The sequence below is a fragment of the Lepisosteus oculatus genome, chromosome 5 (genome assembly GCF_040954835.1).
Source record: "Lepisosteus oculatus isolate fLepOcu1 chromosome 5, fLepOcu1.hap2, whole genome shotgun sequence".
NCBI classification, from domain to species: Eukaryota; Metazoa; Chordata; class Actinopteri; order Semionotiformes; family Lepisosteidae; genus Lepisosteus; species Lepisosteus oculatus.
Genome location: NC_090700.1, coordinates 5,695,565 through 5,716,810, shown reverse-complemented (window position 1 = coordinate 5,716,810; position 21,246 = coordinate 5,695,565). Strand labels below are relative to the sequence as shown.

Sequence of the window (21,246 nt, the reverse complement as noted above, 5' to 3'; positions counted from 1 at the left end):
ACACCACTGAAAGTTGGTAACGTGACGCAGAGACGGGCAGGCGTAACCTTTTGTCGGGCAGTGCCGTGTGCGAAGTTCTTCTTTTTGAAGTCCACCGCTCTCTGTTTTAGTGCACAGTCTTGGACGTGCACGATGAAACAGGCTGATTTACGGTAATGGGGCGATTTGCGATGCAAACCTTCTGCAAGGAAATCGTTCTGCTGGGTAAGTGAGGCGCAGCGCCACCGCGCCCAGACAGAATCAAGGCACTTTGATATCTACCATGTGATGCTTTGAATGAATTCACAATGCTGCAAATGGTAAACAGTTCTATTCTCTTGCGGCTTCACAGAGTTAATCGTTTTTTTTTTCAGAACGACTGTGGTATTTGTGTCAAATTCGTGATCTTTTACACACGCACCGTAACAGGTCCGTGTCGGAGACTACGCCGAAGGGGCTCCGCAGCGCCTCTCTTAATTACGATGATCTCAGCAGCTCGTTCAGCGGCTATTAATGTTGACCTTGTTTAAATGACCGTGTAATTTTACAATTAAACATAATTCAACCCACGGGACTTTTCCGTCCTCGATTTTCTTAAGTGAGAACATAAAGATTCAAATAAAGACAGCGAGGGAGAACAGTTCATTAAAATCCGTCGAAAGATAGTAGTAACAAGTTCTTTATCGCCATTTCTAAATATATCAATACCCAGTACACCAAAAACCGCAAAGATGCTAAACAAGGCCTTGATCTTATACTTAAAAGCAGTGTTTTGACCTAAAACTATGACGGACGCACATTTTAGTTTTAATACCACAATACCTTCTTCTTAAATCGTTATCTTGTTGGTGGACGGTTTTTGTCATTGTGTCATTCCTAGCTGCGCTCAAAACCAAACGGTTGTAAACACTTAAAAAAAGATTAAGTCACCAAATAACAAAAACTATTGACACAAATTTATAGCGAAGAGACGTAACCGTTTGTAATTTTAGAAGTTATAATATGCACCATTTAGGCGTCTTGCTGAGTAATTATTTGACTTTCAGCTCTGACGTTAAAACGGATATGAAAATAATCGGATGAGTCTGTCAACCAACAAAATACTCCTGCTTGTATACAGTACGCAGCACCTATAATCCTTTATGACTACATGCAAGCTCTACACAAAACATAAAAAACTAACCTAACATTTATTTTCAATGTCACACATTGCAACGTTGCTGTTTAACTCAAATTAATAAATGAATGTATTAATTTATTGACCGTAATTTCCGCCGGCTTTCCACACAACAACCTGTTCACCTGGTCTGATCGATGGCAGCGGCGAAAACCAGCTCAGTCAAATCTACAGATTTGTGTTCAGAGCAATTGAGTAAAAATATCAAACTGGCCAATTCCTTTCACTGCCAGATAACATCTTCAGAGACAAAACTTATTTCAGCTGTTAAAGGGAAGGGTGGTAGCGAAAAATGAGAATTATTGTCTGTATTTGAATAAGGTGTTGTTTACATCATTTTATTGTTATCATTATTAATATTAACAGTAACTTACAGTGGAACCGAAGTCTTTAGAAATAATTTTCCATCATTCATATATTATTTTTCCCTTTAGCCGATTGAATATCTGCCTCCTGTACTCAATTCTGTGTATATTCCATATAGCTTGCGCATCTGATACTGTAGACTTTATACTGAAACAATTTTTTATTTGTGAAGGTATTTCTCTCTAAAAAAAAACAGTTATCTTCTGTTAGGAGCGTTTTCATTAGCTCGTTTTAAACCTCGACGGAAAACTTAAGAATGTTTTCTAAACGTGTTTTTTTTTTTTAAAAACATATAGGCCAAAATATCTTGAAACACAACTACACGGTGCTTAAAGTTTCTGATCTTGCCTGTAAACCATGGCAACGATACCACCGTCACGGATGGATGTCTCTTTTTTGATCTATCTGAGCTCATTACACAGTTGGACTCATTCTTTGTCTTACTGGCCAAGCCGGGCACCTATACGACCAAGACGTTCGGTACACTACTCCAGCCCATCGAGTGCTTCAGTGAATCGTCCCTGTTGCTTGCCTGGAGTTACTCAGCGGACGCTTTCTGTATATTGCAGCTGTCACTCTTCCGCTGCTGTCGGCTGAAGCGCCAGGCGGTGGGACGGTGCCCCAAGTCCAATGTTTCGTGACGCGTAAGGTAAGAGAGACAACTGATTTGAAGAAGACACGGGGGATCTAAAAGTCACCCCTTCTCTGGCAGTGAAGCCTGGCACGACGTCCTTGTGTAACCAGGGCGATGCAGTTTGCAGCAGAGCTACAGATCAGAGACTCCTCTGATTGTCCTCCGATGGACATGTGGAGCTCGTCTTACCAAAGAGCTGCCTATATTGTGCTGGCAGCGTTTCCAACGAGAGCTACACTTCCAGAGGCCTGTGGAGGAGTGATTTTTCTTTTCTTTAGCACTCCATGTGAGGTTTCGGTTGGTTTAAAGGCATTCACCCACCAAATTAAGCGGAGTTTTAGTGTCTCCGAGGCCGAGACTGCCATGCTGGAATCAGAAAAAAAAAATTGTACCGCGCCTCCCCTAACTAGTACCGAAACAGTCGTCCTTTCTGCTAGCTCAGCTCACAAGCGACACATGCAAACCTCAATGAGGGAATGTTTCAACACACCCAGCTCAAATTAAACCAGAGGCTTTACAGATTCTGCTAAAAAGAAAGAAGGGAAAATGTATTCGTTTGTCATATTACATATTCTGATAACTGGTTTGCTAATTTATTTTAATTAAGGCCCGGGTCTTTCCACGCCCTTCGTTAACCAGAAATTTCGAATCGTTAACTCGTGAAAGAAGAAAAATTATGTTGTTTTTCTTATTTAGAGTGTCAGGTCGAAAATCACATGTGGAGCTTCCGTGCTAAAAATGCAGAACGGGACCTGTGTCTCTCCTGCGGGGAAGGTGACCAAAATGGAAATTGAGAAACACGAAACTGTTGAAGTACAGGCCCAGCTGAACAGTACAGAACACGTTGATTGTTACTGGCAACATAAGGAAAGGGGAGAATGTCTTTCCTATCGGGATGGGTACGTATTTTTATAATTATTCGTCATGTTCTCTCGTTAGTTCAGGTGGGTCGCTGCGTCTGCATGCGTAGGCTGCAAAGGAACAAGCAATATTCCAAGCAATAAAGAGAAGAAAATAAACACAACGTTTCAGCCGTGGAGCCTTCTTCGGGTGAAGAAGGCTCCACGGCCGAAACGTGTTATCTTTCTTCTCTTTTCAGCATGGAATAAACCTATTACTTGTTCTTTCATTTACAAACCTTCTAGAAATCAGTGCAATGAAGAATATTATGCTTGAGACTTTAAATTAAAAATAAAACGTCAAACATCCCTTCAAAGAAAAAGCAATAAAACTGTACTGCATTATGAGACTCGGTTTTACGCTAAAGGTGGCTTATTTTAAACTCTGGCCACTGTTCTCAGGTATCTGTAGTGGCCTATACTGACATCTGGTGGTTTAAAGTAATATAATACGTAGGTAAATACGTAGTTAACTGTAAATGATGTATTCATATTGATAGGAGAGGGGGACAGACATGGGAAAAAATAGAAGATTTCAAATGCATTTGACTGACAGCAAGTGATTTCAATTCTAGCTTTTCAAACCATGATGATTAGAGGTCCGAATTTCACAAAATGTCTCGTTGCTGTTAAAGTTGGCGTTTCAAGTCTGTCCCGGTGAGCGTCTCGCCCTTTCGTCAAAACCTCAGACATACGACTCCGGACAAAGCGGGAGAGAAAGTTCATTCGTTGTCTGGTTGTCGAAGAGTAACAAACGTAAATCAATAATCTGATGTATAAAGACACGGTGATGACACGTGAGACATTTCAGGGAGATCCCCGAAAAGATCATTGGTTTCAGGTACTGTCCTTCGTTTTCTGAAAAGATAAATATTTCTTTCCCCGTCCACGATTATTCAAGAATCCAGATTTGCTGTAGTGCAAGAAGGGTTCGAAATGCTGACCTCCTGCAGCCGAGGGGACAGCAGTCCGACCACGTCCATTCTAGGAATTGAGCAGTGGAGCGCTTGTCTCCTCAGGAACAGCCACGCGTTTGTGATCCCCCAGGCAAACGGGAGCCATGCCGGAATCCATATCCTCTGTCTCCAGAACGGCGGCTTTGGCTATTCCGTGGCGTTTTCTCTCTGGCTGAAGCGTGAGTATCCTGTGACCACCTCGTTCCCCGCCCTTTCCCGGGGAGAGACGATTTCCAAATCTTTTCCAGGTTGAAGTAGCCAGTTAAAAATGTCTGACGGCAATAACCTCCGAGATGAATTAAATACATCTACAGTAATACATCTATTATTTCCTTCCTACACACACCAAAGGGCGCAGGAAAAGACTTCCACTTATTTATTTTTTTTTTCAGTTGCTCGCCCAGTCCAAAATAACAGGCCTGTTTTGCTTATTTGTTTGGCTTTTGGTTCTGTGCGCAGGAAGACCAACACCGCCTCAAATAAAACCATTGCCCAGCGCTGAAGGGTACGCTCTTCGGTTACAGTTCAGTTCGGAGGGGTATCCTGAACCACAATTTAAGTGGTATGGCTGTCTCTCACAAAGGTAGGCGTGGGTCTGTTTTCCGTTTGCTTGATTAAACACTGTTTATGATGCCCGACATCTTTAAACATTTTTTAAATGTAATTTGTTAAATCTGTTGTATTACTAGATGTGCGATACGATCATCTGTGATGTGTTGAAGACGTGGAATGGACTTGGCACTGTTGCCCCTGAAGGGTTAATGATCAGTAGAATAACAATACTAGACCCGTTTGTGACTTTTATCTGAAGTCATGTTTTGATTGGTTTCATTTGCTTCAGAGATGTGCATTTCCCGATCTGCTTATTTCCATCGTGTTTACTCGCATTGCAAAATAATATTCAGCTGCCCCCTCAAAAAAAAATAATCAAAGTTTGAAAATCTGAGCTGTGCATCACTGACAAGAGACGCTAAGTAATCACGGTTTTTAAATCAGTTTAAAAAATGTTTTTTTATATATATATATTGTAGTCAGAGCTGTGAACTGAAAACCGGACACCTTGAAGTTCACACGGAACGCCAAAATGCCGTCTCAGAAGGACTTGTGAAAGTGTTTGCTACGATTTCAGCGTATGATTTAAAAGAAAATAGAGTTCTGTGCTGTGCGAGAAATGAAGTTGGCGAGGAGTGCTCCAGGCTGTACGATTACGGTATGTGTTTATGCTTATAATTTGCGGATTGTGATGAGTTTGCTAGTCATGTCAGAAACTGAGGTTCTGTCAAAATATCACAAAACACAGGTGTTCTGATACTGATCCTTGCAGGGCTCACTCGAGTGGACCTTGATCTGAGGTTCCGAGGTCAAAAATGAATCTTTCATGTTGTACCATTTTAATTCAGCTCAAGAGACTACATTTGTTAAAAGCTGCATTCGTGTTTTCTACACAGTTGTCAGTGTGATACATATTTTAAATATTTTTATGATGTTTCTTTTATTTATCTGCCAACCTAGAGCAGAACAGAAAAAACCCGAAAATCATTTCTTGCCTCTCTTTATTTCAGATCTCCGTTCTTTGGACAGAACAGGATATGTACCTCAAGTATTTATAAAAACTGGCCAAGCACTGCTTTTACGTTGCAGTGATAAAAACTATAAAAAACCTCTATCCTGGACCTCAGATAAACCAGTTAAGGTAAGACATCACGTAAAATGTCAACTAATGAATGAAGGACATGGAAATATTGATTTTATATGCAGTATACTGTACTTGCAGTGAACATGTATATGTGTGTTTTCTCTGTTTTATTTTTGAAATGCCATTAAGGTGCGATACTATGAAGACTCTTACCCCCGACTGAGGCAAACGTACTTATACTTTGATTCAGTAAGCTCTGAAGATAGTGGCAATTACACATGCAGATCTCCAAGGAATGCATTTATATCCACAAGCATTCAGGTTGTTGGTGAGTTGAGCTGTTGTTTTGTGGCTCATTTTTGTCTTCCTGGCAGGTGTCAACATTTTGGAAGGGTGCTGTAAAATTCTCTTTGGTCAGTTTTTTGGTTCTGTTCTGCCATCTCATATTTAACTTCCTGTAAGGACATAAAGACTCCACACTCTTGATTGAATTTGAGCTTCAGTGCTTTTAGAACATGGGGCTGGTGTGACAGCAAGTTGCCTAGGTCTCTTCAAAGCACACTAACACCCTGAAGAGCTGATAGAATCTGCTAGATTGGTCCAATAAGCTAGTAACTAGTAGATTTAAGATAACATTAAGAGCAGAGTTGGAATAAAAGTAAAAGTTAAGGTACATTCGTTGAATATGAGTCAGACCATCTGATTATGGCCATGCTGGAAAGTTAATTTATGATCCTGTTTTTTTCATTGCAGAAAGAGGGTTTATCAATATATTGCAAATGAAGGAATACAATGCAATTCAGCGTGATGACAAATTCTGCTTTGAAATCGTATTATCGTCATACCCTGACGTGAGGTGTAAATGGGTCTCTCCGTCGGGAGGCCGTCAAGACTGTGAGGACTCAAATCCTTTTAATGGAAGCAGGTAGCTATCTCATATCTGAGAGTTCTCGTTTTGGCAGCGGGGACCTGTGAAAAATGTAAACTACTTTGTAGGAAGCAGTATGTGACTTTTTTACATATCAGGATTTTGTATTTCATTTTTATTTAATTTTATGTAATGTTTAACATTTTACCAACAGATATATATATATATTTCTTAAAGGGTATATATCCTGAGAGTCATTAAAACTGCAACAACCTGTACTGTAAATGGAAAACATCTGAAACAGAAGAAAAAAAGACAATTTTAAGACTACTGAAAGAAATAGTATTTTTCAGATGCAATACAGTACATTTTAAGTATTATTTTAAAACTATGGGAAATACTTTAGAAACATAGTGTGGTCATGAAATGTGCTCACTACCACTCGTGGTTCGGAATGGGCTGAAGAAGCAGTGGGATTTTAACAGGCTGGGCTCTACACCCAGTTCTATTAAAAACACGCCAAATGATCACCCTGCGTCTCTGACCTTAGCTTTGAATACAGGCCATTGGTATGATGTAATGGGAAGCAGGCTTATTTTCTCTGTTTTGACAGGACTTTTAAATACTGTGATCATCGGAATCTTCCAGGACTGTATCAGTTTTATGCCGAAAACGATGATGTCAACATAATGAAAAATCTGTCGCTCTGTGTGAAAGGTAAGGTAGGGCTCGTTATTGCACAGAGGACTGGGCCTGCTGATAAGTGTTGACAAGGAAGAGGAGTGTAGGTCTGGCCTTCCCAGCGGCTCAGTGGGTTTGGCTGTGCCAGGGTGCACCCCTGAGGGTGGGGTTGGCTCTGGTTCTTTCTTGGCTTCCAGTGAAACAGCGACGCCCAGGGAAGGCTAGTGGTGACATCAGCAAGAGACGCGTCTCTCCTCTGATTGACGTTGAGCCCCCCTGTAGGTTTCTGGTAGCAACTCGGCTTGACAGGTTATTTAATCCAAAAATCAGACGAGCCTGCTCGCACCTCCTCCTTCTCCCCACGTGGGTTTCTGTGATTTTGTCCCTGTGAGCCAAAGCAAAAAGAAGAGAGCCCCGATGTGGTTTCCACATTTAGCAATTAGAGTTGCAGCCCAAACTCCAGCCATCAAACTGGGCTGAAAAGCCCAGTTTGTGTACAAAACTCTTATTCAAACAGGTGCCCCTTCCAGAGAAGGTTGGATAGAAAACACTGTTGTTAAGGGCGAAGAGAACTCCGTGACCTGCATCTTTAATCTAATCTATCTGTTGCTGTCAGTCAAATTCTTGCTTCTTTTCACAGCAAAACCAACACCACCACAGCTCACATTATTACCTAGAAGTGATGGCCAGGGGCTTAGATTTGAATGCAGTTCACAGGGTTACCCGACACCACAGATCAAGTGGTACACAAGTAATACTGTAAGGTGTGTATGGTTTTGATTTGTGTATCCATCATAATATATGCTGCCAGTGCTAACTAATTAAACAATTATTAATGTCTTTAGCGTATGGAGTGGGCGCTGGTTGTAATCTTTAAATAATTATTTGATAGATGTAGGGTAAATGTGCAAGATTTTGCGTCTCTCCGTGAGTCTTGTGCATGTGTAACAATTGCATCAAGAGAGACTGTGCTCAGTAAGTTACGGTCATGATTTGTGGGGCTGACAACTAACATTAGCAAACAAGTCAGTGTGCAAAAGAGTGCAAAATGTTTGTGTGCTACCCGTGCACTGCCAGGATTTTGTAACTCTTTCAGTTCCAGGTTAACTCTGCATGAAAATAAAATGTTGTTTGGGGAAAAAAAGATATTTCATCATGATCGTGTTTGTATTCTGCTAGCAGATGTCAGCAATTTGCATTATTTCTCTGATTGTTATTGCTATGTATGTATTGTGTTACATTTCGTCAACTCTTCTTCAAAGGCCTTCACATGATGTGTTTTGGAAAGAAAAACACAATATCTCTGAGGGGAAAGAGGAAGATGCAGAAATGTTCTGTCACAAAAGAAAATCGAGCGTCTTAGAGTTGAACAACCCGGCAGAAGTCTCCAGTGTTCGGTGCTGTGTTGACTCTTTTAATTCTTCATGTGTCGAGCTTCGTAAGTTCCTGACACCAGCTTGTGTTTGAAAGACATGTAGTATTGAAATTCCGCATCATTTAACACACAGGAGCAGCATAAATTCTCTTGAACAGTTTGGACAACACCTGTTGTTTAATTATTATATTGATTGAGTGTCAAAAATAGAAGCAACCTAAAAAAACTGAATTCTGACTGTTTCCAGCTTGTGTGAAAGACTTTATGACAGATAAAAATCTTGATTTTGATGCATGCATGATCTTTTCAAGTATTTTTTAGTATTATAGCAGAGGGCAACTCTGTTCAGATCAGCTCAGTTATTTCACTTCTGTCCATGTATGGAGATGTATTTAAAGCTTGCACTGATTTGTATCTTCTCGGTATTTGTCTTGTTTATTGTAGCTGTTCCTCCTACATCATTATGGGATGTGTACTACATACACCTCTTTCTGTCAATCCTTGTGGTCATTCTCACTCTCCTGTTAATCTTCATGTGTACTAGAAAGGTACCTTCTGTGACATTTATTTATTTAATTGAATCAATAAAATTTAATTGACGTCGTCTTCTTTTCAAAACGTGACTTTTCAACTTTATTTTTTTAAGAAACCAAAATACGAAAGCCAGATGCAGATATTGCAGCCTCTGGGATCCTCTGATAATGACTACATTTACATCGACTTCAAAAACATGGACTACAACCCAAAGTGGGAATTCCCGAGAGAAAACCTGGAGCTAGGTAAGTTGAGGAGAGAAATCGAAAATGCCGATGCTAAACACATGGTCAGAGTGTGTGCGTGGAATTGGAAGCAGAAGCGCTGACCCTATTAAGGAATATCCTGGATTATAGGAACATCTGAGCTTGCATCGGGAATTATATCACAATTTAAAAAATCACCATGCAGATGAAAACAATAAACATTCCAAGGTGTAGCAAATTCCCCATAGCACCCGGGCTCTCTATAGCAATCATTCAGGACATCTTACTGTCAGAATCTGACCTCTCCCGGCATTCCTTAGGAAAAGTGCTGGGATCAGGAGCCTTTGGGAAGGTTGTGGAAGCCACTGCCTATGGAATCTGCAAGCCAGGAGTGTCCTTACAAGTGGCTGTCAAAATGCTCAAAGGTAAATCGAGTAGCGCTGTTGGTGGATGAAAGGGTTTAAAAAGGCCATTTATCTCAAACCAAGCTGTCCGGTCCTCTTCCTGGAGGGCCTGTGTGTCTGCAGGTTTCATTTCTAAGTCATGTTTGAACAACCTCCAGAAGCAGGATCGGACAGCCATGCTCTAATACATTCAAATGGAGATTTACTGTAGGTGACATCATCCAATTTCTTAAATGTTTGATAACAAGAATGTTGTGTATTATTATTACTGGATAGGTAGCATTTGTTCCAAGAGTTTCATTCGCTAAAAATGCTTCAGGGGAGAAAACCAGTTTGGACAGGTACTGATGCACCCTCTTTTGTCTTTGTTAGTTGATGTTCACAACACTTTGAAACATTCCCACCTGCCTCTTTACCAGCACTGAGCTTCTTCTCTTCCAGCTTTTCCAGCTGCCATGAAAACGGCGCTTTTCATTGTGCATGTCGATGTTACCTCCTATGCGTTGCTCTCGGCAGGCTCAGCTACAAAGTCTGTCACTGCATCAAGCAACTGACTGAATCTGGCCCATCATGTGTTCTGTGGCTTCTAGGTTTTTTTAACACCCCTTGAGATGAGGGTTTTTAAAAGCACTATATAAAACAGTTTATTATTACATGAAACCCGGATCACAAATCCACTATGTCAACCTCCAAATCTATTTTCCCACCCCTCACCACCACCTTGAACTCCCTTAAAACATCTGACATAAGATGGGTGTCCCAAAACGGGCATTAGGAATCTGTTGGTGTTTTTTTTTGCCTAGACAAAAATAATACTGAGCGCTCAATCGGGTGTGTTTCTACTAAAGCCCCATTAACATTTGTGCCTTAATGGAACAAGAAACCCACATAATCACCTTTAGTTACACAGGTACAATTCACTGCCATACACTTTCCATTTTCCTGTAAGAACAGGAGTAAAGTCTAGAGGGCTTGCTTCAGTCTGCATTGACATGCCTGCTGACCACTTGCTAGCCGTTGCAGATCACGCTAGCAGTCACTGGGAGTCGCCCTGGAGCTGGAGGGCTGCCTCTGGCCTGTGCAGCAGTTTCACACTTTGTGTCCTTCTTCTTCTGTTAAGCTGTTTTGCTGCCTAGAGCAAAAAGATAACATGTTGCTGGTCTTTGTCTGCAGCTTTTTTCCCCAAACAGCTGCTGTCCGTGTGTCTCCTCTGCCCCTGCTTTCAGCTCGCCCGTGTCCAGGCACCGGGAAATCGGAGAAGGGTATTTATTTTTTTAGATGCCTACCCACCAATCACAGCTGCTGTCTCCCTGGGAGGGGCGTAAGACTGTAGATCTGTGGAGAATGTGGCAAAACGGAGAGTATCAAAGGTGACCGGGTTTGTCAGGGCCACATCCCCTTGCTTTGTGCAGTTAAGGACAACGGCTGTCTGAAGAACAGGAAACAGCTTTCCTAAGCTGTTGAACTAACCATTACACCTCTGTTTCTTCGTACAGTGGCCCCTCTTCAGTTTCTTTAGAGTCAAGTTAAAAACTTGTAGGACCCATTGCCACAGCGATATGGCTCAAAGTGTCCTTAGGGCTTTGCACTGCTTTTGTTCACTGCTAGTGTATGGATTATTAATAGTCTTTATAAAGTAAGTCAGTGAGGTTATGACACCATCGTATTCTGTTTCCCTTTTTGAAGTAAACATTTAAAAACTGAAGTTATTTGTGCACTTACTTGCAGACTTTTTAGTCCTTACAACATTATTATTATTATTATTATTATTATTATTATTATCTTTTTAGGAGAGTTAAGCTGTTATAATTTGGTTGCTATGGGTTGCCAGAGGTGTAAAACTCATTCAGTCCTAAAACTGTTTAAAACGACTGTCTCACAGCTTATAATGAAAGGCTTCTTATTTTTATGAACAGAACCGCTATCTGCACCTAAGGACTTCAGGTTTTTCACAAGTCAAATGTAGTAGGAACAACACTGCATTCATTTACACTTTTAAAATATAGACATACTGTACGAGCATAAATACCACACTCATCACATGAATCGACTTCCTGTTCCTGTCGCGCAGAGAAACACCAGTCCTCCGAGAAAGAAGCCCTGATGTCCGAGCTGAAGATGATGACACACATTGGCAGACATGATAACATAGTCAACCTGCTGGGGGCTTGCACGGGCTCAGGTATGCCAGGACTGCCACTGCTTTTACACTGGTGGACAGGTTCCTCTGTTGCCCATCAAAAGATCAGCAATTTCAATGATGATGTTACGGGGAGCACATATGGTTGATCCCGGGAGCCATTCTGCTAGCCAGTGTGTGTGCTCATGTTGTGCCGATGAGGCCACAGGTAGATCACTGGAGTCAGAGCCCAGTGGGCTTGGGCATGAGTCCTCATGTTGTGCCAGTGAGGCCACAGACAGGCTGATCACTGCAGTCAGAGTCCTGGACTGTGGGCGTGTCTGTGTGTCCTCATGTGGTGCCAGTGAGGCCACAGACAGGCTGATCACTGCAGTCAGAGTCCTGGACTGTGGGCGTGTCTGTGTGTCCTCATGTGGTGCCAGTGAGGCCACAGACAGGCTGATCACTGCAGTCAGAGTCCTGGACTGTGGGCGTGTCTGTGTGTCCTCATGTGGTGCCAGTGAGGCCACAGACAGGCTGATCACTGCAGTCAGAGTCCTGGACTGTGGGCGTGTCTGTGTGTCCTCATGTGGTGCCAGTGAGGCCACAGACAGGCTGATCACTGCAGTCAGAGTCCTGGACTGTGGGCGTGTCTGTGTGTCCTCATGTGGTGCCAGTGAGGCCACAGACAGGCTGATCACTGCAGTCAGAGTCCTGGACTGTGGGCGTGTCTGTGTGTCCTCATGTGGTGCCAGTGAGGCCACAGACAGGCTGATCACTGCAGTCAGAGTCCTGGACTGTGGGCGTGTCTGTGTGTCCTCATGTGGTGCCAGTGAGGCCACAGACAGGCTGATCACTGCAGTCAGAGTCCTGGACTGTGGGCGTGTCTGTGTGTCCTCATGTGGTGCCAGTGAGGCCACAGACAGGCTGATCACTGCAGTCAGAGTCCTGGACTGTGGGCGTGTCTGTGTGTCCTCATGTGGTGCCAGTGAGGCCACAGACAGGCTGATCACTGCAGTCAGAGTCCTGGACTGTGGGCGTGTCTGTGTGTCCTCATGTTGTGCCAGTGAGGCCACAGACAGGCTGATCACTGCAGTTAGATCCCACATGGGCATGAGATAGCAAGAAAGGTCTGAGGTCACATTTAACTGTGAATCAACATCTTAGCTTGGCTCCATTGTCATTTCTGTTTGCAAAAGTCAAGTATTACATGAACAGATTAAAATCTGCTTTAATGTATTAAAATAACGAGGGCTGTGCAGAGATGTGTTTGTATGAGATAACAATAACACAGATATGCGTGCACACACTCTCATTGTCAGGCCGGTTCTTCTCTCTGCACTGAAGAGACATTAGTGGAACTAGACACTGATTTAACATTTCCACCATATCCGTGTTACAGGACCAACTTATCTGATCTTTCAATACTGCACCAAAGGGGACCTTCTAAATTACCTGAGGGACAACAGGGAAACGTTTCACAAGTCTCTAACGGATGTCTTCACTAAAAATCGCTACAGCTGTTTGTATCATAACTTCCAATCTGAGCACGTTTTCAGGTATGTCTTCTCAACTTCACTTGCATTTTTAAGTAGAAATGTAAGTAACACTAACAGTGGTGTTCAGAACTGTCAAGATGATTTGGTCTTCCTCAGAAATGATCCTATGAGTCACAAAAACAACTACGTCCCGATGCATAGAGCACGTGATGTCACAGAAAGAGTCGGGGAAGCAGAAAGACTCCTCAGTCTGAGCGACGCAGGAGAGGTGGTCTCGGATGGTGAGGATCACTTTAATGTAAAGCTTCCTTGGATCCAAGGAACAGCTGTTTTGTGCAGCAGGTCAGGAATGCCGTGGATTTAGCACCAGGATGTTTGACTTTTTACAGTGCTGAAACACTATATGTGGTGGTGCTGCAAGTCAGCGGTCTGCTGTTAAGTTTCCTTCTCCTATTTTACAGGGATGTATAAAAATTTGGACCAGTATGAAGAAGAGGAACTGAACATACTCACGTATGATGACCTTCTCAGTTTTTCCTATCAGGTGGCAAAAGGGATGGAATTTCTTGCCTCAAAGAATGTACGTTTTATGGCTGAAGAGCTCTAGGCCTGCTTCACTCATTTTTGTATCATAGTGTACACATAAAGTAGTGTCATGATGTACCACATAGAGTGGACAGCATTAAGCAGCTGCCATTGTCTTCTTTAACAGTGGTCGCTGTTCACAAACCAAAGTGCTGAACCCAGCCTCGCATGCTGGGAGCTGTCCAGTTTCAGCCTGGTGCTGAAAGTGCCTGCTCCAAAGATCTCTGATCAGAGCATAGAGACTTCCTGCCTGCACTAATTTATTGATAAATGGTTACAGTTTAGGAGAATTCTTGTACAGGCTGTTTATAAACATATACTATTGTAACGCAACGGGGGCTCAGGCGGGCGCCCTTGCCGCATCTGGTCGGCCCCATCCCGACTGGAGGCTTGAACCCGGGACTTCCGCGTCTCTCTGCAGCGACCTAGCCCCGTGAGCTAAAGAGAGATCTCTCCGTAGCCCAGTAGCTGTGGTTCTGCTATCACAGGGAAGGGCGGTGACGTCACCCGCTCTGGTACGCCGGCTCTTACACACAGTGCTTGTCGGCCGTAAGCGTTACATTATTTTTTTTAATAACAGAAAAGTTGCATACTTTACTACGGTACTAGACTTTCTTTGTGCTCTGCCAATTCAATTTCTGTTGGGATCTTTCTTTTGAATGAATGAGTTAAAGGTTACGTTTCAGTAGTGTTCACCTCCAGCACATGGAGAGCGTTCAGTGCTTTGCCAAAGATCAACGTCTTTAACTCCCTGCCGATGTTTCCACAGTGCATTCACAGGGATCTCGCCGCCAGGAATGTATTGGTTACTCACGGAAAACTGGTAAAGATCGGCGACTTCGGATTAGCCAGGGACATCGTGAATGATTCAAACTATGTTGTAAAGGGCAATGTAAGTTTTCTTTTCCTTTTCTATGAGTATCATTTTCACTTTGTATTCATCGACTGACAATTGGCTCAGTTGATGTGCTGTCCACTTTCATAAATGGCACTATGATTCCTGATGGTATTTAATGCTGCCATACAGACGCCCATGGATGTGGTCAATGACCTGTAAGAAAATACTGTGCATCTGGTCTATGTCCTGTTCACAGTTGGGGGGTGTGTGTCTGCAGGTCAGGCTGCCTGTGAAGTGGATGGCCCCAGAGAGTCTGTTTGATGGAATCTACACCATGCAGAGCGACGTTTGGTCTTATGGGATTCTGCTGTGGGAGATCTTTTCCCTCGGTATGTCCAACGCACAAATTTACAATCTCAATCCCCAGGAGCAGCTGCTGGAATATAGCACAATCTATGTGATTAGGAATGACGTGCTGATCATTCTCTTTCTCTCTGTCTTGGCCTTTCCTTCTTTCTTAGGTGTGAACCCTTATCCTGGGATGAAGGTGGACCGACACTTCTATTCGTTGATTCAGAGTGGATTTAAGATGGATCAGCCTTACTATGCAAGCCAGGCTGTGTAAGTGTCTTAACCGACACACTGCCTCCTACTCTTCAGAGACCACAGATGGCTTACTGTACTTAGGGACTCACAAACAGTGAAAGCACTTGTTCTGTTGCTGCTGTGAACTGGGTCAAATCTGTTCTGCAGAAACTTTTGTCTAATTTATGGACAATTCTTTAATCTTTTTCCTTTTTTAGAATATATATAATTAGGAAACTGATATATACCTGCCTGGCATGAAAATGGCAGCCCTGGGCTCAGTAAATAGATCTACATTTTACTTTCATTTATTTCCCAATTAGCTACAATATGATGAAATCCTGCTGGATGCTCGAGCCAAGAAAAAGACCTGAATTTTTGAAGATTGTCAAATTTATGGAGTATCAGCTGGCTGATGCTGAAGATGAGGTGAGTTCCTAGACTTCCGCAGTGTGGGCCCCTGTCCAGGTCTCAAGACGATCACACAAACTGACCATGATCAAGAACAGGGTTCAGAGTGTTGGTTGGCTAAGATCACAGTACCAGGATGACACTGTTACACGCATTGCTCGATAACCTTAGCTATAAAAGGATTTTTTTTTTGTTCACTGGATCGTGTATTAATCTCCAGCTTTGGTTTCTGCAGATTTATTATAACATGGACAAAAAAAGCTCTGTGTACAGGAATGTGCCAGTCAGCCCCACCTCTGGACACCCACCAGGATCAAATGAAAAAATGCCTGAAGATGATAAACCCAGTGATTCCAGTAATCCAAGCGTGCCCTCTGAACCCACGAGTCTCTCCGATTCCAGTCACCCAAAGCAGGAGCAAGAAGACCAGTCATCTGATGTCCCCTCAGTACAGCCTCCTCCCCCTGAGTGACACTCACCATCCGGGCCGGGGCAGCCTTCATGCTCCCACTGTACTGTGCACTTCGCCCCAGGCGGATCTTCTCACTCTCTTTTGGTCAGTGTGCCACAGCAAACGACGCAAAACGTTGTTCTTGGGTTAATGATTGATTTTAACTTTGCAAGAAAAAATTAGAACATTGGGCTTTTGAGTATCATAACCAGTAGAGACTCCCGTTGCACAGGACTTGCATCCCTTTCTGGGTGAAATTGTATGTCTCAGTGAAAAGCAGCACAAGCATGCAATATTACCCCTTTATCTTCTCAAATACCCAGCGTCTGGTTCTTACCTTTGTACACGGTTGTTAAAATCAGCACATACAACCCAAAAAGTGACCAGTGGTCCTAACACCTAACCTGGGAGATCCCCAACTCCTCGGCGACTAAAAACCTGGACTTTGCCCTGTTACATCTCAACCCCAAACTGAGAAGAAATAATCATTTCAGTATAGGGAAAGTTCACTAAACCTTTATGGTAACTCAACACGACAAAGCTGTGTTAAGAAATTGGTACAAATATAGGGATCAGTAAATTGGCGAGGGGCTGACCAATCAGTAACATTACTGTGATCAGTCTTCTGAAAATTTTCGGGATGTGCGCACAATCTTTTGACATCAAACCACGTGTTCCTTAAGACAAGGTCCTGCTCCTGGGGGTCCGCACGCCCACTGGTTTTCCTTCCAGCCAAGCTTAATGACTTAATTGAAGCATTAATCGAATGAACGAGTTGCTCCATTGGAATATTTACCGGGTTTGTTTCTGGCTCACCGTTGGGAGATTGTATTGATGAGATGCGACAGTTTTTAGCTCTTAAACTCATTGGATGTTGCCACTTGACTGTCTCCGTTCATATGACTATTATTTAGCCAACCGAGAGTCCAGTTGTGAAATGGATCAAAAGCAGAGGTGTGTGTCCAGTCCAGGGCCAAGAGCAGGATCTCTGCCTCCGGAGACGGGTAGCTAGAGAGAGACATTTCTCAATATATATTAACAGTATTAGAAAATAGCTTCACCATCTGTTATATAAAAGGTGGATATTGTTCTCCATTTGTATCGCAGCTTAATCCATCATTTTGTGTTATTAAAATCTTCACTCCAGCTGTACGAGATTCCTTGTAAAACTAATTGAGCTTGGATACAGAGCTGTATATTTTCTTTGTTTCTCATTCATAACATAGTTTTTTTTTTAAATTATTTACACATGTTTTACGTCGTTATAAGTCTTCTAGCTCATCGTTACTTTTCAATTCTGATAGCATGGTATTTTAACGAGAGCAAAGTGAACACTTTTCAGGCTTCTATATAACGTCAAATAACACAAAGGGGAAAAAAAGATATCTAAAAAAAGATGTGAACAAAAAATAATAAAAACACAAGACAATACCCTGCCAGGGGTACTTACAAATCAGAACACAAAAGTTCAAATTCTTCGCTATTTGTGTTGAAGAATTTGTGTTGATTTGTGTAATTGTGTTTGTACCTTTTTTCACGTTTTTTAAGGACTTCAAGTAATATTTCATTTCCCTCTTCCAAGCTTTAAAGGCGGGGGACAGCATGAGAGCAGTTGGTTTTGTGAATATGATATCTACCCGGTAGTACTACAGGTTAATTACAACTAAATGTGATTTTTTTCCGCCCGTATATCACCTTGCTGTCTAATATGACATCAAATTCCATGAATCTAACATTCACATTTAAAGGCCTGATTTCCGGCTCGTCTCCTCTGACCGCCTCGCGCTCCAGAAGGGGGCAGCACGTTTGGGTGACGAAAGGCGGGTGGAGGGTTTATTACAATGTTTTGTTTTTTTTTTTACAATCTTTCTAAATATATATATTTTAAGCGATGTACAATGCTTTAAATAAATAAAAAAATTTCATTTCACTTTTTTTTCCCCCCCATCTGAACACCGTGTTTTCTTTTTGCCTCCGGCGGCTGTGGGCGGGCGGCTCGGTCCTGCTCCACAGCTGGGCTCTTGACGGACTTAGATCAATCCAGTGCCTGGCTTGAGCCAGTTCACCAGCTTCTCCCAGTTCGTCAAGGCTGGCCCCAGATCACACGCAGGTTTCTCTCCTCACCTCTAAACGAAAGACACACAAGAAGAACGACAAGCGCTTGCAAAAGAATAGTAATCCCTTCTGCTTAAATAGGGCTTTTCTGGACACTCCACTTAAAGCACATTACAGGTCAGGGGGAATCCCACTACCACCACCAGTGTGCAGCCCCACCTGGATGATGCGCCAGTACTCTCCCCACACACCAGCTCTCAGTGGGGAGGAGAGCCAGTTCAGAGATGGGGATTATGAGGAGGCCATGACTGGTAAAGGCCAGGGGTAAATTTGGCCAGGACACAGGGGTAACAGCCCTGCTCTTTCTGAGAAACGCCCTGGGATTATTATTGACCTCTGTTGTTCATCTGATTGCCGTTTTGTGGTGTTTCCCAGCTGTTTACTGCATAGACACTTATTTTGTCAGAGTTTACACCTTTAGCTGTATTTCCTTCCTGTGTACATGACGGCGCACTGGTTTTGTAGCAGCTTTGCTGGGAGGAGTCGTATCCCTTAATAAGGGACATCCGGGACCCCGAAGCACCCGCGTGAAACACGGAGGACAGTCCGCGCGGTCACTCACCTCGCTGACGCTGCCGGACGGCTTGGCCCGCTCGGGAGCTGAGGTTATGGATATCCGCGCAGTTAACACCCTCTCTTACGAGGAATTCGTGGATATTTTCGGCAATGTTGTTGAGAGGTGTCCCCTCATCGCTGCGGCGGTGTGGAGCCGACGGCCCTTTTCAACTTTCCCCGACTTGGAAGCCAGCATAGCGGAGTTCATCGACAACCTCCCAGTCTCGGGTAAGACATTAATCACAGGGCTGAACCAACTCGCTCGCCTTTACCCAGAACTGTAGCCTATACTCCCCCTGAAACAGCTACAATCGCGTGATAATATGCACGCACGACATAGGCGTTTCCACGGTTTAATTATGAACACATCGGCGTTTCCGGGTTCTGCTGCTGGTCTCTTGAGTCTCGGCAACAGGTCTCCCTGTCCCGTCAGGTCTGTCGTTAACATCCTATCGGTACCCATGATACAACGTATAACGAGGAAAATCGTAGCTCAAAAGCTTTTTCGGTGCTTGAAGTATAAGTGTGAAGTTTAAATAGCTTAGCAGCACGGAATATATCCACCTGTTACTGAAAGGGGCGTGCTGCTGGGCGTCTATAGCAGAGTTACGGCAGCAGCCTGCCCGGGCCTGGACTGCCGGCACAGCCTAGCCGCCAGATGTCAGCAGAGCCTCAACTCCAAAGCCTCAGTTTTGCGAGGGGAAAAATGTTTTAAGCTGCAGGATCAACTCGCCCTGTTGTTTTAACCGTTCAGCGTCAGGTCAGCGTGAAATTCGGGTTCGGAAATTCTGTAAATTACATAAACACTTCTTTTTTTTTTTCCTGTTTGGACATGTTTTAATCGCTTCCTCAATGTAGATCCGCGTTTCCCAGCCCTGGTCCCGGGGGAACGCTGTCTCTCCTGGTTTCTGCTCCTGGTTAGGTTTTCTAGCTGGCGTATATGTACACATGTACCCTCGGCACTCACGGGTCAGATGGGATTTATAGTCCGTATCAATTCTGTACCAAGTGCAGAGCTACAGAACTGCCCTCATTCAGGTGGGCTGCTTGAAATGTCACTGATCAGTTAGTAAGAGCTGTTTAGTCGGAGATAACAGCCAGAGGAGAGGCTGTCTGCAGTCCTGTGTGCTGAGGTTGTTGGAAACCCGTGAAGTTGTGTATTTTTGACACTCGCAATTGAAAGAAATAGGTTTAAAGTCTAGACAAGCGAGCAGATCATGTATCAGCTCTGGAGAGGTAGAACTCGGCTGCAATGAAAAACACCAGACAATGTTCTTCCCTGACCAGGTTTGAGAGACCCCGACAGAGATAAATCTAACTTCTTAAGTATTATTTATTCCGGTTTGTTTTGTGAATAGCTCACTAACTTTATTTTTAAAGTTTTTAAATGTTTTTTAAAGTTTTCTGCCCTTTCCTGCCGTCGAAGACACCTCGACAGACAGTTTTACAGGCATGTATCAGAAAAGTCCAACACAGCCACTCGCTCCGGTTCTGACCTGTCCCGATCTTAAGGTCGGAGCCCAGGTCGGTTCTGCTCAAGAGTTGCAGCGTCATGGGCCGGCGACCTGAGTGTGGCGTTTCCCCCTCGCTTCCCCGCAGGGCAGAAGGGTATACTGAGGTGCCACCCTGACCTCGCTGGGCGAGACCTCTTCAGCGGCAGTCTGACCCCCGAATCCCGCGGAGAGCAAACGCAGGCAGGCTTGGCCTCGCTAACCCCGGCCGAGGAAAGCCGCATGCGCCGGCTCAACGCGGAGTACAAGGACCGGTTCGGGTTTCCGTTCGTCATCTGCGCCCGCATGAACGACAGGGAGAGCATCGTCCAGCGGCTGAGCGAGCGGCTCGGCAGCGACCCGGCGGAGGAGCTCAGGCGAGCCGTGGAGGAGGTGAAGAAGATCTGCCACCTGAGACTCCGGGACATCGCCAGCAGGCCCCGGGATCGCAACAAGCTGTAGAGCACACTTTGGAGCTCCGGACCTCAGCGAGTGTCGGGAAGCACACTTGAAAAACGCCATAAAGCTGTAATTATTAATCAATATCGGAGGGAGATGGCTTACAGAAACCAAACGTTAAACCCCATTCTCAAGCAGTGGAGTATACACATTCAGACTCGTGATCATTTCAGAATATACTTTCAGTGCACCAAAAACTGGCTTACTAAATGCATCCATTCCACACTGTTGCAGAGAATGTGTTTCAGGATATGTGGTTTTAAAGTGTGTACCGCTGAAGAAAATATACTGATTCCTAACAATTTGTGTGATGTCGGGGTCAAGTTGATTATAGGTTTCGCTGCCCTTAAAAGAAAACCTCCTCTGGGAGGTCAGTGTTGCAGCACAGTGACAAATATGCATTTAAATGTAAACGTCATTTGTT

The 21,246-nt window shown here is 43.7% G+C and overlaps 2 protein-coding genes across 3 annotated transcripts; both read left to right on the top strand.

Moving 5' to 3' along the window:
* Window positions 1–75: 75 nt before the first annotated feature.
* Window positions 76–18,142, top strand: flt3 (fms related receptor tyrosine kinase 3). 2 transcript variants are annotated; one of them, XM_069189958.1, is made up of 24 exons: window positions 76–204; window positions 2,092–2,171; window positions 2,853–3,055; window positions 4,081–4,190; window positions 4,471–4,594; window positions 5,043–5,221; window positions 5,574–5,704; window positions 5,837–5,975; window positions 6,401–6,572; window positions 7,129–7,232; window positions 7,837–7,960; window positions 8,459–8,634; window positions 9,016–9,119; window positions 9,218–9,350; window positions 9,632–9,736; window positions 11,787–11,897; window positions 13,237–13,393; window positions 13,490–13,614; window positions 13,795–13,913; window positions 14,688–14,810; window positions 15,034–15,145; window positions 15,278–15,377; window positions 15,665–15,770; window positions 15,988–18,142. In XM_069189958.1, exons 1-24 carry the CDS (start codon window positions 156–158, stop codon window positions 16,222–16,224), a joined length of 3,123 nt encoding a protein of 1,040 aa, XP_069046059.1. In that variant the 5' UTR covers window positions 76–155; the 3' UTR covers window positions 16,225–18,142. The 2 variants fall into 2 exon arrangements, with proteins under 2 accessions (XP_069046059.1, XP_015197226.2); XM_015341740.2 differs by having other exon boundaries at window positions 77–204; window positions 4,075–4,190.
* A 679-nt stretch (window positions 18,143–18,821) lies between these two features.
* On the top strand, window positions 18,822–21,126 carry urad (ureidoimidazoline (2-oxo-4-hydroxy-4-carboxy-5-) decarboxylase). The gene is made up of 2 exons (XM_006628024.3): window positions 18,822–19,101; window positions 20,473–21,126. Exons 1-2 carry the CDS (start codon window positions 18,927–18,929, stop codon window positions 20,823–20,825), a joined length of 528 nt encoding a protein of 175 aa, XP_006628087.2. The 5' UTR covers window positions 18,822–18,926; the 3' UTR covers window positions 20,826–21,126.
* The last annotated feature ends 120 nt before the right edge of the window (window positions 21,127–21,246 follow it).